At 38.2% G+C, this 21,677-nt stretch overlaps 2 protein-coding genes across 3 annotated transcripts in view; one reads left to right on the top strand and one right to left on the bottom strand.

The window, feature by feature from the left end:
• RPGRIP1L (RPGRIP1 like) overlaps positions 1-21,677 on the top strand; it is a 120,797-nt gene that overhangs the window by 36,049 nt on the left and 63,071 nt on the right. For both annotated transcript variants that reach the window (XM_060130206.1, XM_060130207.1), the window contains exons 10-18: positions 943-1,049; positions 1,269-1,319; positions 1,999-2,178; positions 2,696-2,813; positions 9,487-9,939; positions 12,991-13,142; positions 17,542-17,920; positions 21,118-21,308; positions 21,423-21,503. In XM_060130206.1, coding sequence (XP_059986189.1) covers positions 943-1,049; positions 1,269-1,319; positions 1,999-2,178; positions 2,696-2,813; positions 9,487-9,939; positions 12,991-13,142; positions 17,542-17,920; positions 21,118-21,308; positions 21,423-21,503 — 1,712 coding nt within the window. The remainder of the gene's footprint in view (positions 1-942; positions 1,050-1,268; positions 1,320-1,998; positions 2,179-2,695; positions 2,814-9,486; positions 9,940-12,990; positions 13,143-17,541; positions 17,921-21,117; positions 21,309-21,422; positions 21,504-21,677) is intronic.
• HNRNPA1L3 (heterogeneous nuclear ribonucleoprotein A1 like 3) lies at positions 16,149-17,109 on the bottom strand. The gene is given in 2 exon segments (XM_060131939.1): positions 16,149-16,802; positions 16,804-17,109. Coding segments are annotated over 2 exon segments (960 nt in total).

Here is a 21,677-nt window from a genome sequence, read left to right as displayed (position 1 = left end):
AAGAAAAGGAATGATGATCATAAATCTTTGTGAGCAGGATGAAATTAGTAGAGACACTTTGGATATCATGGTTTAGAGTCAGCCCACAGGGAGCCCACAAAGGAGAATACTTGACCACCACAACGAACTCTAGTAAAGAAGTACACTTAAGAACATAGGACTAAAGAGTAGATTTGTTAGCTAGCTATTATGCTTTCTTTTTTTTGAGTTAAGCATGTTTAATGCAGAGAGTGAAAAATTAGTCTCTCTATGGATTTGCCGTCTTCTGTAGCTCTACCCTATACGCCTGCTTGTGGGTCATGGCAAATGAGCACATAGGCAAAGGTAACCTATCTCCATTCCTAATTAATAGTGTGAACTCTGTAAATAAAGAACACACATGAATTATTATTGATACTACCATGCACTCGTTGAGAATCCATTTCTCCTCTCTTAAAAGATTTATTAAAAATGGGGTTGATTATAATTCCAGAGTTATTATCAGAAATTATCTTGTTTTAATAAAAAGACTTTATGCTGAATTAGGAAAAGATAACTCAAGGAAGTCAATTAGAAAAAACTAAAAGAGAAAAATTTTTTTTGCATGCCTTTCAGGACCCTTAGTAAGTAAGTAAAAATCATAGCTTTAGAAACATATTTTCATAGGTATTTTAGACAGAATGTTCCTTTGAAGTTCCAGAGGCCACAATTTCCTTATATTAATACTGTGAAACTAAGTCCTAAGTTTTTGATAAGCAAGTGAATCATATGGTAGACACATGATAGTGTTCATTTGTTCCTCATTCCCCTGCTGCCTTAGTCTAAGGTGCTAGCTCAATTTCCTCTCTGGCCAGAACAATGCTAGATTGAGCTTGGTGTGTTTCATGAATTAAGTCAATTTAAAATGTGTTCTTATACCTCATTCTCACTTACCTTTCGAATTGTGTCGACTTCATTTTTAAGACCAAAATGAGAAGATCATTCAAGAAAATAGAGAACTACAGTTACAGTACCTGGAACAAAAGCAACAACTTGATGAACTTAAAAACTGCATGAAGTTTTACAACCAGGTGAACTATTTTCTCATTTAGGAAACGAACTCCAAATTTTTATCTAAATATTTCATACGTAAAGAAAACACTATACCACAATGCAAAAGAATACAAATAGATAACTTAGTTTATTAATTCATGGTATCTTGCAGTTTATGTTCCATGAGGGTAATCTACATAGTTGCGATGTCTCTTGCACTTTCCATTGTGAGCTTTTACTTACTCTGTCTTTTGCAGGAGAGTGATATTAATGCTGATGAATTGAGTGAAGCTCTCCTGCTTCTAAAGGTAACTTTCTAAACTTCATCATGAATTTCATGTCTACATATAACTGTTTCAGCATAATGATGACCCTTATTGTAACCTTTATACTTGGAGAATGAATTATTCAGGAAAAGTGGTCAGGTGACATTTAGTTACAGCATATACATATTTCATAATGACATCAAAATTACATTAAAGTAGACCTCAAAAACTCTTATTTAAAGCACTTTCCCCAACTGTAACAAACATTTTACTTTTATATGCCCCACTATAAAACTAACCAGCAGTTTTCTGTCCTAAGAGACCTTGGTGCACCCTATTATCTTAAGTAAAATATTGAATTATATATGTGACCAGAAGATATTTTCTAGTTCTAGAATATTCTGTTATTTACAAGAAGACACAGAAAGTACATTTCTTTCCTTTTAGACCATCATGGTATAGATTTTAATCAAATGAAGAATAGAAATAAACGTACATGATTCTTTTTTACTTCGTGAAGTAATAAACTTTTTTTTATTTCTCTGTAATTGTTCCAAGTGTCTATCCAAATATGTATTCTATATCAGGACTGCTTTATTCCTAACGGAAAATGGAAATATATCTGTTTTCAATTAATGATTGTTTCTTACTATATCCATATTAATTCACAGTTACATTTTAGAAACTCTTGTTTTGGTAATAAAATATGTTTTTGTTTTAGGCTCAAAAATCACAAAAAAATGGAGACCTTTCTTTTTTAGAAAAAGTAGACAGTAAAATTAATAAAGATCTAGAACGCTCCATGAAAGAGCTGCAAGCAACTCATGCAGAAACAGTGCAAGAACTTGAAAAGACAAGAAACATGCTAATTATGCAACATAAAATTAATAAAGATTATCAGGTAATATAACACACTAAATCGGGAGGATAGGTTTCCCATAATATTCTACTGATGATTTACATTTCAAAGCAGTATCATGTATTAGCATCTGTTATGATCTATTATCATGTGTTACCACATGCCTGGAATTTAGCCTTGTATCTAGATACTCCTGACTAAAGAGTTCTAAAACAAGTAATTTTTTCAGTGCCTGGTTTTAGGGAACGAATCATGGCGACGTATTCACCAACGCCGGCACGCTCCGCACTTGGTCCTGCCACAGCCGCCTGTTATATTAGCTTCTAACAAATGGGTCACCACTCCTTAACAGGGACCCAGAGTTTTGTGGGGTTTACTCCTGGTTAACGAACACTGCCAAGCATAATTTTCTAAACTGTAAGCTCTTTGAAGTCAGGAAGCAACGGCTTATAGCTCCCAGTATCCCCAGGATCTAAAAAATGCTTGAATCATAGTTGCTTTAACAAATGAAAATGGAACAAATCCTGAGTAATGAAACTTGTTATCTTTATTTTTTTAGATGGAAGTTGAGGCGGTGACCCAGAAGATGGAAAATTTGCAGCAAGATTATGAACTCAGAGTGGAACAGTATGTCCACCTTCTTGATATCAGGGCTGCACGCATCCAGAAACTAGAAGGTACAACGTGCACAATTCTTTGTCCACAGTAACTAGAGGAGTGGATTTTTACAGCAGTTGAAAATGTCATCCAAATGTACACTCACACTTTCTTTTTGCTCTTTTTTTTCCCAATTTATTAACTATAATAATAAGTTACCAGAAAGGCTGTTTTTATCTGATACTTTTCTACTCAAGAATTTTTAGTAATTCCCTACTGCTTTTTGAATTCGGTGTTGCAGGCAAGATTTCAAAGTACTTCATAAAGTAGTACCACAGACTAAATTTAACCACATCATTTCTAATTTCTCTTCTAAGCAAACTATGTATCTCAGCCAAACAAGTCGGCTTGCTCTTTGTCAGATGCATCTTGTTCGGTCCCACCACCAGGGCTTTGTCTGCTCCATCTGAACCTCCTTTCTACTCTGACTCCAGGATATACCCTTCCCTGCTTCAGAATCTAAGCAAATGTGTGCCCATGCCAGAAAGCTGGCTCCAATTACTGCTAGCCACCCCTCTACTTGAAATGCCCTTACAGTGGTTTTCAGACTTTAGCAAGTAAGAAAATTACATGGGGAACTTGTTTCAAAGGTAGCTTCCTGGGCCCTACCCCTGGAGATCTTGGGGTCTCTGATTTGATATATTTAGAAATAATTCCAAGCAATTCACATGCAGGTGTAAGACTGTACTTTGAACAACAGTACCTTAGCACTTGCCACTTTTACTCTCATGTACTCAAAAAATATGTTTAGGGATTGTATTATATACACCGGTGCAGTTTTGCATATTCTCTATGACTGCAACATAATAAGTTCTACAGTGATAAGTACTTTGTCTCTCTTTCATGCTCCCTGCCATACAGTACTTAAATTCAGTGATCTATGCCAGCAGTAATTTTTTTTAAGGAATTTTGCCTTTTTTAAAAAAAAATTTTATTTATTTATTTATTTTTAATTTTATTTATTTATTTATGGCTGTGTTGGCTCTTCGTTTCCGTGCGAGGGCTTTCTCTAGTTGCGGCAAGCGGGGGCCCCTCTTCATCGCGGTGCGCGGCCTCTCACTATCGCGGCCTCTCTTGTTGCGGAGCACAGGCTCCAGACGCGCAGGCTCAGTAGCTGTGCCAGCAGTAATTTTACGCTCTTAAAGATCACTGAGAATCCAAAAGGCCTTATGTTTATATGGGTTATATTCATGATATTTATCATGTTAGAAATTAAAAATGAGAAAGTTAAAAAATATTTGGCATGCTAAAATAATAATTAACCCATTACATGTTAACATAAATCAGTTTTATTTTTTAATAGGTATATTTTCCATACCAAAAAAATAGACAAGCGACATGGTTTTAAATTTTTTTAATTGCTTAACATTTTTGCAAATCTTTTCAGCATCTGTCTTAATAGAAAACAGCTGGGTTTTTATATCTGCTTCTACAGTCAATCTGTTATGATATCACACATCACATAGATTCTGGGAAACTCTATTATACACTTGTAAGAGACTAAGAATGAAAAAGGCCAATAACATCTTAGTATTATTTTAAAAATAGTTTTAACCTCACAGACCTCCAGAACAGTCTCAGGTACCCTCAGGGGTTCCCAGACCACACTCTGAGAACCATTGCTCTAAGTAGAAGGGTTCAGTAACTTCATCTGACTTCAGTAACTATCTTCATCTGACTGAACTTCATCTGACTGAACTTTGGAAAACTTTGGTTTTCCAAAGCCAAAGCACAGTGTGTTCCTTTTATTTCAAGGAGTACTCAATAAAAATTCACTTAATGAAATTTTCCTGAATAACAGGGAGGTCACACAGTTTGAGATTTTCATTCCTTTCAAGCCTCACTAAGTCTTTACCAATATATTCTATCTGTGTCCTAAACTCATTGATTGATTCCATAAACATGCTAATGTATCCTAAGCAAAGTGCTAGGCAGTGAGAATACAAACGGAAAAAGCTCAGGCTTTTTCCTCCAAGAACTTGTAAGTTGTGAACAAGTAAGTAGACAGTTATACTTTACTGTGAAGAGTGTGAAGTTAGAAAAATGCAAAAGCTCCCAAGGAAACATTGAGGAGAGAATGCCTATTTATACCTGAAGTTTCAGGGAAGACCCCACACAGTAGGTTTGGAGGCTTTAAAGATGACAGAATTCACCACTAAGTAAAAACAATGAAAGGCTTTCCAGAAAGTAAATGAAGCAGGTAAAAATGCCCTAAATGTGAAGCACTGCCATTCATTTGAGAAAATGCATGTGGATCTGTCTGTTTGGAACTCAGGATTAGTAAATGGAGAAGAACCTGGATTTAAGGCTGGTAAGAACCAAATCCTGAAGGCCCCATTTGCCACCCTGATGAGTCTGAACCTTATTAACCTAGAGAAGCACCAAGGAATTTTTAAGGTAGAGAGTAGTGCACCCAGAACTTCATTTTGGAGATTATGCTATAGGTATTGGGAAGAATGAGTAAAATTTGAAGGAAGGAAGGAATTGGGTTCCATTAATAATCTAGGTAATAAACACTGAGGGTGTAAGTAAGGTAGCATCAGTGGAGATACAGAGGACAGGGACAAATTTGCTAAAGACTTAGGAAATATTTTTGAATAGCAGTGACCCTACAGATGTGGGGAGAGTAAAAAAAAAGGGGGGGGAACCTAGGATGACACTGTGATATCTAGCTTAGGCAGCTGGATGAAGGCTAACATCACTTGAAATTCAAGGTACAGAAGTAACTAGAAGACAATATGAGCCATTCTGCTTTGGGTATATTGAGTTTGTTGTGCCTAGGGGATATCTAGATAGAGGGCTCAGCAAGCCACTAGATGTGTGGGTCTGGAATTGAGGAAAGAAATCTGAATTAAAAATAGAAATATGAGCATCTTCAGAATATTGATAGTAACAGAAGTCATAAAAGGGGTTGTGATCACTAATCATAAGAGAAATGCAAATCAAAACTACAATGAGGTACAGCCTCACACCGGTCAGAATGGCCATGATTTAAAAGTCTACAGATGGGGCTTCCCTGGTGGCGCAGTGGTTGAGAGTCCGCCCGCCGATGCACGGGACACAGGTTCGTGCCCCAGTCCGGGAAGATCCCACATGCCACAGAGCGGCTGGGCCAGTGAGCCATGGCCGCTGAGCCTGTGCGTCCGGAGCCTGTGCTCCGCAATGGGAGAGGCCACAACAGTGAGAGGCCCGCGTACTGCAAAAAAAAAAAGTCTACAGATAACAAATACTGGAGAGGGTGTGGAGAAAAGGGACCCCCTGTACACTGTTGGTGGGAATATATGTTGGTGCAGCCACTATGGAAAATAGTATGGAGGTTCCTCACAAAACTAAAAACAGAACTACCATATTATCCAGCAGTCCCACTCCTGGGCATATACCTGGACAAAACTATAATTCAAAAAGATACCTGCACCCCTATGTTCATAGCAGCACTGTTCACAATAGCCAAAACATGGGAACAACCTAAATGTCCATCAACAGATGAATGGATAAAGAGGATGTGGTACATGTATACGATGGAATACTACTCAACCATAAAAAAGGATGAAATAATGCCACTTGCAGCAACATGGATGCAACTAGAGAATATCACACTAAGTGAAGTAAGTCTGAAAGAGAAAGACAAATACCATATGATATCACTTACACCTGGAGTCTAAAATATGACACAAATTAACCTATCTAAAAAACAGAAACAGACTCACAGACGTAGAGGACAGATTTGTGGTTGCCAAGGGGGAATGGGAGAGGGAGAAGGATGGACTGGGAGTTAGGGGTTAGTGGATGCAAACTATTACATTTAGAATGGATAAACAACAAGGTCCTAATGTGTAGCCCAAGAAGCTATATCCAGTCTCCTGGGATAAATCATGATGGAAAAGAATATTTAAAAAAGAATGTATATATGTGTATAACTGAGTCACTTTTCTGTACAGCATAAATAAGCACAACATTGTAAATCAGCTATATTTCAAATAAATAAAAGGGGATGTGATTACTCAGGAGAACATGTAGACTAAAAAGAGGATAAAAACAGAACCCCAGCAAACTAGCAGAGAAAGAGAAACCCTTAAAGAGTAAGAGAGGTAGGGGCTTCCCTGGTGGCGCAGTGGTTGAGAGTCCGCCTGCCGATGCAGGGGACACGGGTTCGTGCCCCAGTCCAGGAAGATCCCACATGCCATGGAGCGGCTGGGCCCATGAGCCATGGCCGCTGAGCCTGTGTGTCCGGAGCCTGTGCTCCGCAACGGGAGAGGCCACAGCAGTGAGAGGCCCGCATACCGCAAAAAAAAAAAAGAAGAAGAAGAGAGGTAGGAGGACAAGCAGGGCAGACGATGACATGAAAGCTCACAAAAGTTCACAAAAGAGGATGTGGTCATCAGTGTCAATTAAGCAAAGAACTCAAATAACACAAGGACCATTCAATCTAGAAACTGGTTAGTTATTGGTGACCTTTTCTAGAGTAGTTTCACAAGAAAAATAAGGCAGATGCTTTTTGCAGGAAGTTGAAGAGTGTCTGTTAGATTTGGAATTGGAGACACAAATATACGTTACTCTTTTTAGAAAGTTGGATGTAACATGGCAGGGGAAATGTGTATCTAGAAAGAGATACATCTTCTTATTTATTTTTTATTGAAATATAGTTGATTTATATTATTAGTTTCAGGTGTACAGAATAGTCATTCAGTATTTTTATAGATGATACTCCATTATAGGTCATTACAAGATAATGGCTGTAATTCACTGTGCTATACAATATATCCTTGTTGTTTATCTATTTTATATATAGTAGTTGGTATCTGTTAATCCTGTACTCCTAAGTTGTCCCTCCTCTTCCTTCTCCCCTTTGGTAACCACAAGTTTGTTTTCTATATCTGTGAGTCTATTTCTGTTTTACTTGTACATTCATTTGTATCGTTTTTAGATTCCACATATAAGTGATATCATACACTACGTGCTTTCTCTGACTTACTTCACTAAGTATAATATTCTCTAGGTCCATCCACGTTGCTGCAAATGGCAGCATTTCATTCTTTTTTATGGTTGAGTAATATTCCATTATGTATTACACCATATCTTCCTTATCCATTCATCTGTTGATGGGCACTTGGGTTGCTTCCATGTCTTGGCTATCGTAAATAGTGCTGCCGTGAACATTGGGGTGCGTGTATCTTTTTGAATTAGTGTTTTCATTTTTTCTGGGTATATACCCAGGAATGGAATTGCTGGATTATATGGTAGTTTTATTTTTAATTTTTTGAGGAACCTTCATACTGTTTTCCACAGTGGCTGAACCAGTTTATATTTCCACCGACAGTGCACAAGTGTTCCCTTTTCTCCATATCCTCTCCAACATTTGTTGTTTGTAGACTTTTTGATGATAGTCATTCCAACAGGTGTGAGGTGATATCTCATTGTGAGTTTCACTTGCATTTCTCTAATAATTAGCAATGTTGAGCATCTTTTCATGTGCCTGTCAGCCATCTGTATGTCTTCTTTGGAGAAATGTCTATTCAGGTCTTCTGCCCATTTTTCGATTGAGTTTTTTGGTTTTCTGATATTGGGTTGTATGAGCTGTTTATGTATTTTGGATATTAACCCGTTGTTGGTCACATCATTTGCAAATATTTGCTCCCATTCAGTGGGTTGTCTTTTCATTTTGTCAATAGTTTCCTTTGCTGTGCGAAAGCTTTTAAGTTTAATTAGGTCCAGTTTGTTTAGTTTTGCTTTTACTTCTTGCCTTAGGAGACAGATCTAAAAAGAATATTGCTACAACTCATGTCAAAGAGTGTTCTGCCTGTGTTCTCTTCTAGGAGTTTTATGGTTTCATGTCTTACATTTATGTCTTTAAACCATTTTGAGTTTATTTTTCTATATGGTGTGAGGGAATGTTCTAATCTAGAAAGAGAGAGATCTTTTTTAAAAGCAGCTTCTTAGAAATGTAATAAACACATTTTAAATTGCACTATTTTTTTTTTTTTTTTTTTTTTTTTGCGGTACGCTGGCCTCTCACTGTTGTGGCCTCTCCCGCTGCGGAGCACAGGCTCCAGACGTGCAGACCCAGCGGCCATGGCTCACGGGCCCAGCCGCTCCGCGGCATGTGGGATCTTCCCGGACCGGGGCATGAACCCGTGTCCCTTGCATCGGCAGGTGGACTCTCAACCACTGCGCCACCAGGGAAGCCCTTAAATTGCACTATTAAAGTACACAATTTGGTGAGTTTGGGCCTATGTATACACCTGTGAAACCATCACTATAATCAAGATAATAAACATATCCATCATTCCGCAAAAGTAGAAAAATATATATTTTAGTAAGCTGAAGGGAAGGAGCTAGTGGAAAGAGAAATTGGCTTTATAGGAGAGAAGATAATAGAGCAGAGGCAAAGGAGCAGTGAAATCTAAATATTTACCTCAGCTGTTCATTCAAGGGCCTTTTTTTTTTTTCTTTTTCTGTTTCCCTGGTATAACCTGTATTACCACTTAAGTTGTAATTTTTTTAATAAGTGATGTCAAAATAAATGATAGATTTCTTTATAATACAGTATCATTTACAGAAAAACAGTGTAGTCATAGAATTTAAGATTGAGACTATACACCAAAAGCACTCGGACTTCCTACCACTTCAAAAGCCAGTTTGTATCTTTATATGTCAATACTTTAAAACCTCTAAACTGTGTGTCTTCTCTTGCAGCCCAATTAAAGGATATTGCCTATGGCACCAAGCAGTACAAATTTAAACCAGAAATCACGCCAGATGACTCCGTTGATGAGTTTGATGAAACCATTCAGTTAGAACGAGGCGAAAACCTATTTGAAATCCATATCAACAAAGTAACCTTTTCTTCTGAAGTGTTACAGGCATCTGGAGATAAAGAGCCTGTCACCTTCTGTACCTTTGCTTTCTATGATTTTGAACTACAGACAACTCCCATAGTGCGGGGCCTTCACCCAGAATATAACTTTACTTCTCAATATCTCGTTCATGTTAATGACTTATTCTTACAATACATTCAGAAAAATACTATAACTCTTGAGGTCCACCAGGCTTACAGCACAGATTATGAAACAATCGCAGCATGTCAATTGAGATTCCATGAAATTCTAGAAAAAAGCGGTCGAATATTTTGCACAGCAAGTTTGGTTGGTGAGTACAATCTTATAAACTTTGGCTGTTTGAAGCACTGACTGGTTTATATATTAATATGGTGTTCCACATTAGTATCTTCTCTCTCAGATTCAAGGTGCCTTTAGGGTAAGGACAGCATTCTGATATAGCTGCCCACAGTTGATTGGACTCTCTTAAATGTCACTAATAATGTCAGTACAATGGCTATTAATTTTTTAAAGCTTATTAGTGCAAATGTTTATTTACCATGTTGATATCCTTGTTTGATTAAACATTAATTGTAGTACTTTTTTTTTTTTTTTTTTTTTTTTTGCGGTACACGTTTTGCGGTACGCGGGCCTCTCACTGTTGTGGCCTCTCCCGTTGCGGAGCACAGGCTCCAGACGCGCAGGCTCAGCGGCCATGGCTCACGGGCCCAGCCGCTCCGTAGCATGTGGGATCTTCCCAGACCAGGGCACGAACCCATGTCCCCTGCATCGGCAGGCGGACTCTCAACCACTGCGCCACCAGGGAAGCCCAATTGTAGTACATTTATCAAAGTTTTTTAAGGAGCTTATCATGTTATCACTGTTACTAAGCACTGGGAATACAGTGATCAGTGGTAAATAAGACAGAGCCCCTACCTTCATGTAGCTTACCTTCTAGAGGGGAAGATGGGCCATAAAACAAATATACATATCACTAGATATGAAGAAAAATTACCAGAGCAAGAGGCTAAAGAGAGAGATGGAAGGTTGCTAATTCAGATAAGGGCTTTCCTACGGGGTGCCGTTGGTAAAGACCTGAATAAAGGTCCATGTCAGGATCCAGGGGAAGAATGTTTCCAGCAGAGGAAACAGCAAGTATTGTACAAAGGCCTGAGGGAGGAACAAACCTGCCATGTTGGAGGAACAGCAAGGAGGCCAGTGGCTAGAGCAGAGATGAGACTAAAGCAATAGGCAGGGACCAGATCTCACTGTAGAGCCTTGTGGGTCATGGTGAGGTGTTTGGACTTTTTTTTCCTCTGAGTGATACAAGTCATTGGGTGGTTTTGAGGAGAGAAGTAACGTGATCACACATAGGTTTTAGAAAAATCATCCTGGGTGCTGTGGGAAGAACAGTCTGTGTGGGCCAAGCAAGAAAATAGGACCATTATCAGGCTGTTGCATTAATCTGTGGAAAGATGTTGGTGGCTTGGATTACGATGGTAATGAAAGTAGTGATAAGAATTGGTTATATTCAGTGTATATTTGATTAGCTCTTCCTTAAAAACATGCTCATCAATTGAATGTAGAGTAATGAGGGAAACAAAGGAGGCGAGAATTTCTGGTGTGAGCAACCAGGACAATGATGAGGCCATTTATCGAGGTAGACCTGGGCAAGGAACAAATTTGAGGAAAAAAGCTAAGAATTGTGTTTGAACAGGTTAAGATTGACCCGCCTATTAGACAGCCAAGTGGAAATGTCACCTAAACAGTTGGATATACTAGTCTGAAGGTCAGAGATAGAAATATAAAAGCAGGATTCATTAGCATACAGAATATATTTTAAGCCTTGGGCCTAGATAATTTCACATAGAGAGTGAGTATACATAAAGAAGAGAAGGTGACCAAGGACTGAGCCTTGGGAGACTCCAAAATTTAGAGTTCAGGAAGAAGAAGAAGAGCCAGCAAAGGAGACCAAGGAGTGGCCAGTGAGGAGGGAGACAAACCAAGAGTATACAGTATCCTAGAGGCCAAGTGAAGAAACCTTTTCAAGAAGAAAGGAGGGTGCATAATAGCCGGGTCATGGCAGCAACCTAAATGCCCATTGACAAACGAATGGATAAAGATACGGCACATATGTACAATGGAATACTACTCAGCCATAAAAAGAAACAAAATTGGGTCATTTGTAGAGATGTGGATGGACCTAGAGACTGTCCCACAGAGTGAAGTAAGTCAGAAAGAGAAAAACAAATATCGTATATTAACACATATATGCAGAATCTAGAAAAATGGTGTGGATGAACTGGTTTGCAAGGCAGAAATAGAGACACAGATGTAGAGAACAAACGTATGGACACCAAGGGGGGAAAGCGGGGGTGGTGGTGGGATGAACTGGGCGATTGGGATTGACATGTATACACTGATGTGTATAAAATAGATAACTAATGAGAACCTGCTGTATAGAAAATAAATAAAATTCAATAAATACATAAATTTTAAAAAAGGAAAACTTTTTTAAGTGACCAAGAAAAAAAGGAAAGAGGGTGACTTAGGTTCTGGGGAGGGATTTTATCTTATTGATTGCATAGGTGATATAGTCACATGGTTCAGAAGAACTTGCCCTCAAAAAACTTAGTGTGGTGGAGAAGTAGACTGGTGAACTGCCGATTGTGCCAAAGCAGTCAGTGCCCTAATGAGGACATCTTTCTTCGTTTCTGCAAAGGAAGTATAGAGCTCTTAAGTCTCCTGGGAGCCCTAGAGGAAATCGTCACAGAGGAAGAAAGAGAAAGAGCTGCCTGAGTTAGAAGGCGTACTACAACTACAACCCCAGCAAGAGGGTGTGCAGGGCAGACATGCAAGGGTATATTACATACGGTATAGATTTGGCATAGCTATGGTGTTTTTCCCTATACTTACGGCATGGTAGGAAAATGGGAAGGTGCCAAAGATTTCTCGAAAGTTGAATTCATATTCCATTCATAATTTTGAGGTTTCATTTTGTATGTGTCAGACTACATTGAGTGCAACTTGTTAAAAAATAAAAAGTAGCATCAGAAAGAATCGTGGAGTATTTGACTCAATGTTTAGATTTTTCTTTATATTTTAGAAAGATTGAAATAGTATAAACTGGACTACCTCAAACATAGTTTGACATAGTTTTTTAATAATATTTAACATACGGTGGAACTCGTACTTGCAGAAGTAACTTTATTTTCTTTATCTCTGTTATTTGCCAATCACACATCATTTGTGCAAGTCATATATTATTTTACTCAGTATAAAATTTATAGTTTTAATGTATAATACCATTGATGTATTTTTTACTGGTATATATTTTGATTTATGGGACTATTTTAACAGTGAGTTATGTATTGGTTTGTAGGAACTAAAGGAGACATCCCCAATTTTGGCACAGTAGAATACTGGTTCCGATTAAGAGTTCCCATGGATCAAGCAATTCGACTTTATCGAGAACGGGCAAAGGCTTTGGGATATATAACATCAAATTTTAAGGGGCCAGAGCAAATGCAATGGGTAAGCTTGTTTGACTTTACGACCCTTTTATGACACAGAAATTTTATAGTATTTCTTTATATTATCATGCTTTAAACCGAAATCATTTTCTTTCACAGCCATCAAGTGGCTTTTTTTAACTTTTTATTTTGAAATAATCATAGACTTACAGGAAGTAGCAAAAATAGTACAGAGGTCCCGTGTAGCCTTCACCCAGCTTCTCCCAATTATAATATTTTATGTAACTATAGTGTAGTATCAAAACCAGGAAATTGATATTGGTACAGTACTATTAACTAGGCTACAGACTTTATCCAGATTTTGCAAGTTTTTACATGCACTTATGTGCGCTTGCCATGTGCACGACTACTTGTGTGTGTGTGTGTGTGTGTGTGTGTGTGTGTGTGTGTGTGTGTGTGTGTGTGTGTGTGTGTGTGTGTGTAGGAAGAAGCAGAGTTCGATGCAGTTTCATCATGTGTATATAATCATGTAACTACCACCACAATCAAGATACAGAATTGCTCTTTTACCACGAAGGAACTCCCTTGTGCTATCCAGGACAGTTTCGAAAAAGAGAATTGCAGTACGATTATTACACATCAAGTGACTTTCGTTACAATTTCCACTGTTAAGGAAATGGATGGCTATTATTGAGCTTTCATTTATTCTCCTTTTTTCCAACTGTTTCCAACTTCTTCCAAGCTGTTTCAGAAACTTTTAGGTTTCTGAAATGCAGAGTAAAATATAAAATGAATATTCTTTTCCTGAGAATTAGAAGTATGAATGCAATTCCTCAGAGCAGCATTTTCCAAACTATGTTTCATGGAGTCTTAATAGCCATATTTCCAAAGAATTCCATGATCCAGTAAATGCAGAAAACACTGAATTGAGAAGAATTCAATAGGATCCTTGACTTCAGGGCTTCTCGTTTATAACGTGAATCTCAAGAGGAAGCATAAAGTATACACTTATGTTAAGTAACAAAGGGATAGAATATAGTAGAAACATTTTGGAATGTCTGTTCAAGTCATGATTCTCTTTTTTCATTTGGACCTGCCCTCTTCTAATCCGTGGGGCTGGGCCCCCAGTGGCCAGCTTTACGTTTGGTGATCCTGTTCTCTCCCACTCTACCCAATTATGACTAATGATTCAGGAATATCCACCTGCCCCTAGCTGAGCGAATCAGATTCTGCTTTCTGAGATCAAGAGAAAGCAAGGCTCTCCATGCCTGGAACATGTAAAGTTGGGAGCTGTGGGACAGCCATCTGCTACCATGCTAAATGGCAAAGGAAAGAAAATGGGACTGGAAGGAGAATAATGAACAAGCATACAGAGAAAAATGGAAACTAGATGGAGAGTAAATTCCTATAGTTTTCCAGTCCCATTACCTTCCTTAGATACAACCACATTTCTGCTATACAGTTCTATGAAATAACCCTGTAGCCTTATATAAAAGTCTCTTTTCATTGTATTTGCTGGGTGGAATTAGTTTCCATAACTTGCAATTAAAAGAACCATGACTAATATAACATTGATTCCGAAACTTAAAGAACGGCTCCCGTTTCCCAGAGATCATCCTTCTGGACTAGTATTCTTCAGAACACGCTTTGGGAAACACTGTTATGGAAAGGGGAATTAGAGATAGAGAAACCACATGATTTATTAATTTTTGTGGTTTAAAGAGTTTTAGACTCCCAGTTTATGGGTTGAATGAGTCATTTACTGTTGGAATTTCAGCTTTTGTGGGTAGACTCGGGGGGAGAAACGGAGCGGGTACTTTCTAAGTCCTTCCACTCAGTCTTCTATAGCTGGATGCAAACGAGCCCTGGGAAAGCAGTGTTGTGATTCCCTTCTCAGACTTCCCCTCTCCACACCACCAGATGTCTCCACCAAGGAGATTATGACTTCGGTTCTGTTTTCCTTCTCTAGTAAACTTCTCTAGAATCAAAAGTTCCAGATGTTCAATCCAGATTCAAAAATGCAGTGAAAGAGGGGTCCCTGTATGGAAGGTAGAGAATTACCTAACACTACCGCAAGGCACTGCAACACTACATTCTTTGTCCCAGATCACATCAGCTATGGAAGGCTTAGCAGTTAGTCAATGCAGGTGTTTGCTAGAATACTTGTGCACTGACTGCCTGAGTAATAGTCCCAAAAAGGGCCATAGAGTAGTTTCTGACCCTGCCTGACAACTCCCTTTGCTCATCTCTCTTCTGAAATGTCCTTCCAATCCAAGGTTTTACCCCTCCAATGTTTATCTCTCACTCTGTTTTCTTGTTCCTTGGCCTCAGGAATCTGCTTCCCCAGATCACATTGGTTCAGGATGAGGGCCAACCCAAATATAACAAAATCATCTCTGTGGGTGGGTACCATCAAATTCATTGGTTTCTCATTTAAGAATGCGATATGATCAGAATAACTGGAATGGTTGAAGGAGTAGCTCCTTTTTTTTTTAAGACATTTATTTATTCAGCATCATGATCAGACTATTACATTTAGCAATCAACAGTATGGGTGCAAAAAAAAAAAAATCTACATTAAAACCCTTTGTTGGGGGACTTCCCTGGTGGCGCAGTGGTTGGGAGTCCGCTTGCCGATGCAGGGGACACGGGTTCGTGCCCCGGTATGGGAAGACCCCACATGCCGCGGAGCGGCTGGGCCCGTGGGCCATGGCCGCTGGGCCTGCGCGTCAGGAGCCTGTGCTCCGCAGCGGGAGAGGCCACAGCAGTGAGAGGCCCGCATACCGCAAAAAAAAAAGAAAAACAAACAAAAAATACCCTTTGTTGGAATGCTTTACACTTTCCACAGAACAGAAACTAAAAGAACCTGTTATACAATTAGTCACAAATACAGTCCCCGAGGTTTTTTGCCGATACACATGAGTATTGTCTAAAACATGTCTTCTTTGTAGCACCTAGGCCCTGCCACCACTGTGCTTGGCTGAGTTCACAAATCTCCTGTAACCTGTAGCTTCCCTGTCACTTCTCTGGCTCCCCTCTCCTGCTAAGCGTTGTTTCCTGGCAGTAATTAAAACCTGCCACTGCCACAGCTCCTGCTGCTGCTGGAACCAGCATAGCTACCTTGGTTTCGTGGTTTGGCAAAGTATTGGCCTCCACCACCATAGTGGCCAGAACTTCTGCCTCCAAAGTTTCCTCCTTTCATGGGCCCAATATTTGAAGGTTGATTGTTGTAACTGCCAAAATCATCGTAGCTTCCACCACCTCCAAAATGGCTTCCATCGTTACCAAACCCATTATAGCCATCCCCACTGCCACCATATCCATCACCACTGCGGCTGCCACCAAAGCCAGCTCGGCCACTGAAGTTTCCTCCACGACCAAAGGTGTCATTCCCACCAAAACCCCCTCCACGACCACAACCAAAGTTTCCAGAACCACTTCGACCTCTTTGGCTGGATGAAGCACCAGCCATCTGTTGCTTAGGTAGGGCTTTCCTTACTTCACAGTTGTGGCCATTCACAGTGTGGTATTTCTGAATGACAGTCTTGTCTACGGAGTCATGGTCATCAAAGGTTATGAAAGCAGAGCCTCTCTTTTTGCCACTGCCTCGATCAGTCATGACTTCAGTCACTTCAGTTTTCCCGTACTGTTCAAAATAATCTCTTAGGTGATGTTCTTCAGTGTCTTCTTTAATGCCACCAACAAAAATCTTTTTCACAGTTTAAGTGGGCACCAGGTCTTTGAGAATCTTCTCTTGAGACGGCCCTCTTTGGTTCCCCAACTCTTCCATCCACCTCATGTGGCCTTGCCTTCATGGCCGCATCCACCTCCTCCACAGTGGCATATGTGACAACCCCGAAGCCTCTGGAGCGCCTGGTGTTTGGATCCCTCATTACCACACAGTCTGTGAGCGCTCCCCGCTGCTCGCAATGGCTCCTCAGACTGTCATCGATTGTTTCAAAGCTCAAACCTCCGATGAAGAGCTTCTGCAGCTGTTTGGGCTCTTTGGGAGACTCTGACTTAGACATGACGGCAGTGGAGGGGAGAGACATCAACGATGCTTACCTGGCGACGTCCACGGGCAGAAAGGAAGGAGTAGCTCTTAATAAAATTGTGAACTAGGGGACATTTGTCTTGGACCTAACTGCTCACTTTACCTGTTAATTATTAAATAGAATTAAAGAACATCAGATTAACTATTTTCTTGGCTTTATTTGGTTTTAACAGCAATCTCTACATGTATGCTCAGTCTTCTATATTTGCTGCTAATAGCATCCGTACATACGTTCTAGAGAGTATTGGTTTTAAATAAGAGTCGAGTCTTTTACTGGGAAATTCACTTTGGAGTGAAAATCTGCAGCTTTTTGTCCATCTACAAAATTATTTTGTTTGGGGGTTGGCAGCTGTTGTTTACTTTTCACTGTATTATTACTATGATATAAATATGTATGTTTTTCCAGTTAAGTCAGCAAGCACCCAAAACTGCTCAGCTCGGTTCTACTGATTCCACAGATGGCAACTTAAATGAACTTCATGTTACAGTAAGATGCTGCAGCCGCCTGCAGTCCCGAGCAAGCCACCTTCAGCCACACCCATATGTTGTGTACAAGTTTTCTGACTTTGCAGACCATGACACAGCCATCATTCCCTGTAGCAGTGATCCACAGTTTGATGATCATATGTGTTTCCCAGTGCCAATGAATATGGATTTGGATCGATATCTTAAGTCAGAGTCTCTGAGTTTTTATGTGTTTGATGATAGTGATACCCAGGAGGATATTTACATAGGAAAAGTCAATGTGCCTCTGATTTCATTGGCACATGACAGGTGTATTTCAGGTAAGCCTATTTCTTGAATCCATGAAATTGTTTAAAAAAAAAAACACCACCTAAATTATACCTCAGTGTTATGGATATGATCTGTTTGTAACAATCTTCCTAGCCTTCTCAGATAATCTTAAACTTTGGGCCCATAATATTATATTGTTTTAGTTATTTTCTTAGTAGTTGTTCCAGGGATTACAGTATGCACCTCAGCTTGCCACAGTCAAACTTAATGCTAATAACTCCATTAAAATTTAGAAAATCTGCTCCAGTATAATTCCATTCCCTCCCCCCTCCTCTGTGATATTGTTGTCATATATATGTACATAGTATGCCTGTATATGTTATAAACTCAACAGTACAATGTTATAATTATTGCTTTATATAACTTTGTCCTTAAGAGAAGGGAGAATATATATAATTATAGGAGACTTTTATATTAACTTACATATTTACCATCTCTGGTATTCTTTATTTCCTCATTTGGATTTGAGTTACTGTCTGGTGTCATTTTCTTACTCCAAGTAGCTCTATTTCCTCCCCCTCCTTTGTGTTACTATTTCATATATTTTTTAATCTTTACATGTTATAAGTCCAGGATTATAATTTTATAATTATTGTTTTATGCAGTTGTTTTTTAAATCAGCTAAGAGGAAAAACATATTTATACTGTGTTTTATAATTACCTATGTAATTACCTTTATTCACATCTGTTCCTTCATGTTGATTTGAGTAACCATCTGGTGTCACTTGCTTTTAGCCTGAAGAAACTCTTTCAATATGTCTTGTAAGTCAGGTCTGCTGGCAATGAATTCACTTAATCATTGTTATTTGGGAATGTCTTTATATTTTAGCTTTTATTTTCTGAAGGATAGTGTTGCTGGATATCATATTCTTAGTTGTCAGGTTTATTTTCTTTAAGCACTTTGAGTACATCAGACAGTTGATTCTGGCATCCGTTGTTTCTAATGAGAAATCATCTGTTAATCTTATTATGGTTCCCTTCTACATGATACAGCTTTCAAGATTTTTTTTTTTTTTTTTTTTTGGCTTTTGACAATTCAATTCTAATGTGTTTAGGTGTGGATCCCTTTGTGCTTATTCTACTTGGAAGCCTTTGAGCTTCTTTATGTGTAGGGTACTGTTATGCACCAAATTTGGGGACTTTTCTGCCCTTCTTCAGTTATTTTTTCTGTCCTTTCTTCCCCTTCTTAGATTCCTGTTACACATATGTTCATATGTTTAATGGTGTCCTACAGGTCTCTGAGGCTCTGTTGATTTTTTTTCATTTTTTCTCTTCAGATTGGATAATCACGGTTGATCAGTCTTCAAGTTCATTGATTCTTTCTTCTGCAGCTCATATCTCCTACTCAGCCCCTCTATTGAATTTTTTCATTTCAGTAATTATACTTTCTAACTCCAGAATTCCTTTTTAACTGTCTCTTTTTTTATTGAGATATAGTTGATGTATAATATTATATGTTATAGGTATACAACATAGTGATTTGTAATTTTTAAGGGTTATACTCCATTTATAGTTATTATAAAATATTGGCCGTATTGCCTGTGTTGTACAATATATTCTAGTTCTCTTTTTTTATAATTTCTATCTCTTTATTATATTCTTTGTTTTATAAGTCATTGTCATCACACTTTCCTTTAATTCTTTAAATATGGTTTCTTTTAGCTCTTTGAACATATTTATAATAGCTGCTCTGAGGTCTTTGTCTCCTAAGTCTAACATCTGGATGCCCTCAGAAAGTATCTGTGGATGACATTTTGTCTCCTGTTTCTTTGAATATCTCATGAATTTTTGTTCTTGTTTAAAATTGGACATTTAGCACACTATATTGTAGCATCTCTAGATTCCAGCCCTCCACAGGGTTGCTGTTTCTGTTGTTGTTTGGTGACTTGCCTGGACTACTTCTGTAGTCTTTTTCCCTCACTATAGCCACTGATGTCTCTGCTAAGTTTTTGTTTGCTTGTTTTATTCTTGTTTTAATTTTAAGCCTGAACATAGTTTAGTGGTCAGCCAGTGGTTGTTGAGAGTTGTGTTTAAACAGCTTGAGCTGGCAGGCTTCCACCCTTTGCCTATGGATCAGTGTATGGCTTGGGTAATGCATTCAAAGTTCAGACAGTCTACAAGTCTCACATTCAGCCAGGGACAAGTAGCGTACTAGTGTCTTTTCTGACTCCCACTGTCTTTACTGAGGTTCAGTAGATTTTCTCAAATAAATGCTTCTTAATTTGTTGTATACCTTTGATCAGTTTCCAGAGTTCTTAAGTGATTATTTCTGTTCATTTTATCCAGTGTTATCATTGCCTTTTGTGGAATATATTTACTGAGCTCTTCACTCAGCCATTCTGTAAGTCTCACCTGTGCCTGTAGTAGATGTTTCTCACCTCCCTATATTCCACCTGTGTCCTTTTTGCTACCTAAAGTCTAGAGTTGTTTAGTTTTTTCTTTCCTAGCCAGCCATTAAAAGAAGTGTCAAACACTTGAGAACCAAGTAATGGATACCCATAAACAAAAGTTATGCTTGAAATATAGGTTTGGTTTTTTCATGTCAGGGATTTTCATACTGAAAATTCTAGTATGATGATTAAAATTTGTGACTCAATATTATGTATTCAGCTAGGTGATACTTTTTGTTACTGCTATATGTTTTGGGTGGTTTGTTTATTTTATGGACATTTTTTGCTGTGCTACTATTAATTTGGAATAACTTAACAAATCCCAGTAAAATGTATTTAAAATTAGAACTATGTAGTAATATAAAGACTCCTTAGGATACATATATTATTTGAAATTTTGAAGTTTTAATATATTTTTCTACAGACACACAAGAATATCAAGTCAAAATGAAGCTTGTTATCTGAGCTATAACCCAGATAATATCTTAGAGGAAGGCTAAGAATTCTGAAGAATCTCTGAATTTAATTTCAGTGAATTAAAATATTTCTAAGTCAATTATCTCATCTTTGAATTAGTATTATCTTTGAGGCCTTAACTTCTGAAAGCAGTCTGCTTGAGAGATGAACCTATCATAGATCCTTTTGTCTTATTTTGTTCTCTTAAGTCATTTGACTTGTGAGTAAAAGCCAGACTTATTTTTAATAAGTTGTGGGTAGTTCTTTTTGCTCTTCTTTAATTTTTATGGTAATAAAACTTCACTCTAGCATTAATTAAAATTCTTTTTGTAATTTGACAGGAATATTTGAGTTAACAGATCATAAAAAGCAGCCTGCAGGAAGCATCCATGTTATACTGAAATGGAAATTTGCTTACCTTCCACCAAGTGGATCCATAACAACTGAAGACTTAGGGAATTTCGTACACAAAGAAGAGTCTGAAGTTGTTCAAAGACTACCTCCAGCATCCTCTGTTAGCACACTAGTTGTAGTGAGTAACAGTGACTTTGAATTTCCTATAAAAGTAAATAGCCACATAAAAGAGAAAAAAAAAATCTAAAAGGTATGTTCATCATTCTCAGTTTGACATATTGGTTTATCTTAGGCACCAACACCTAAACCAAGACGTTTAACACCTAAAGATAAGAAGGTATCTTTTGTGGATATCACACCACATCAGCGTTCTGTAAGTAGTAAACACTCAAAATACTAATTTTTTTTCCCATAACAGATATTCGGAATAAATGATATAGTATACCCTCCCTGATTTAAACAGAAACAGATAAATAAAATACTTCTTCCCTTAAAATGTTACCTTTGTAATTTGGCACTGTGTGTAAGTGTTAAATGTTCTTACTCT

The sequence above is a fragment of the Lagenorhynchus albirostris genome, chromosome 19 (assembly GCF_949774975.1).
Source record: "Lagenorhynchus albirostris chromosome 19, mLagAlb1.1, whole genome shotgun sequence".
In the NCBI taxonomy this organism is placed as follows: domain Eukaryota; kingdom Metazoa; phylum Chordata; class Mammalia; order Artiodactyla; family Delphinidae; genus Lagenorhynchus; species Lagenorhynchus albirostris.
This window is presented reverse-complemented; position numbering and strand designations above follow the sequence as displayed.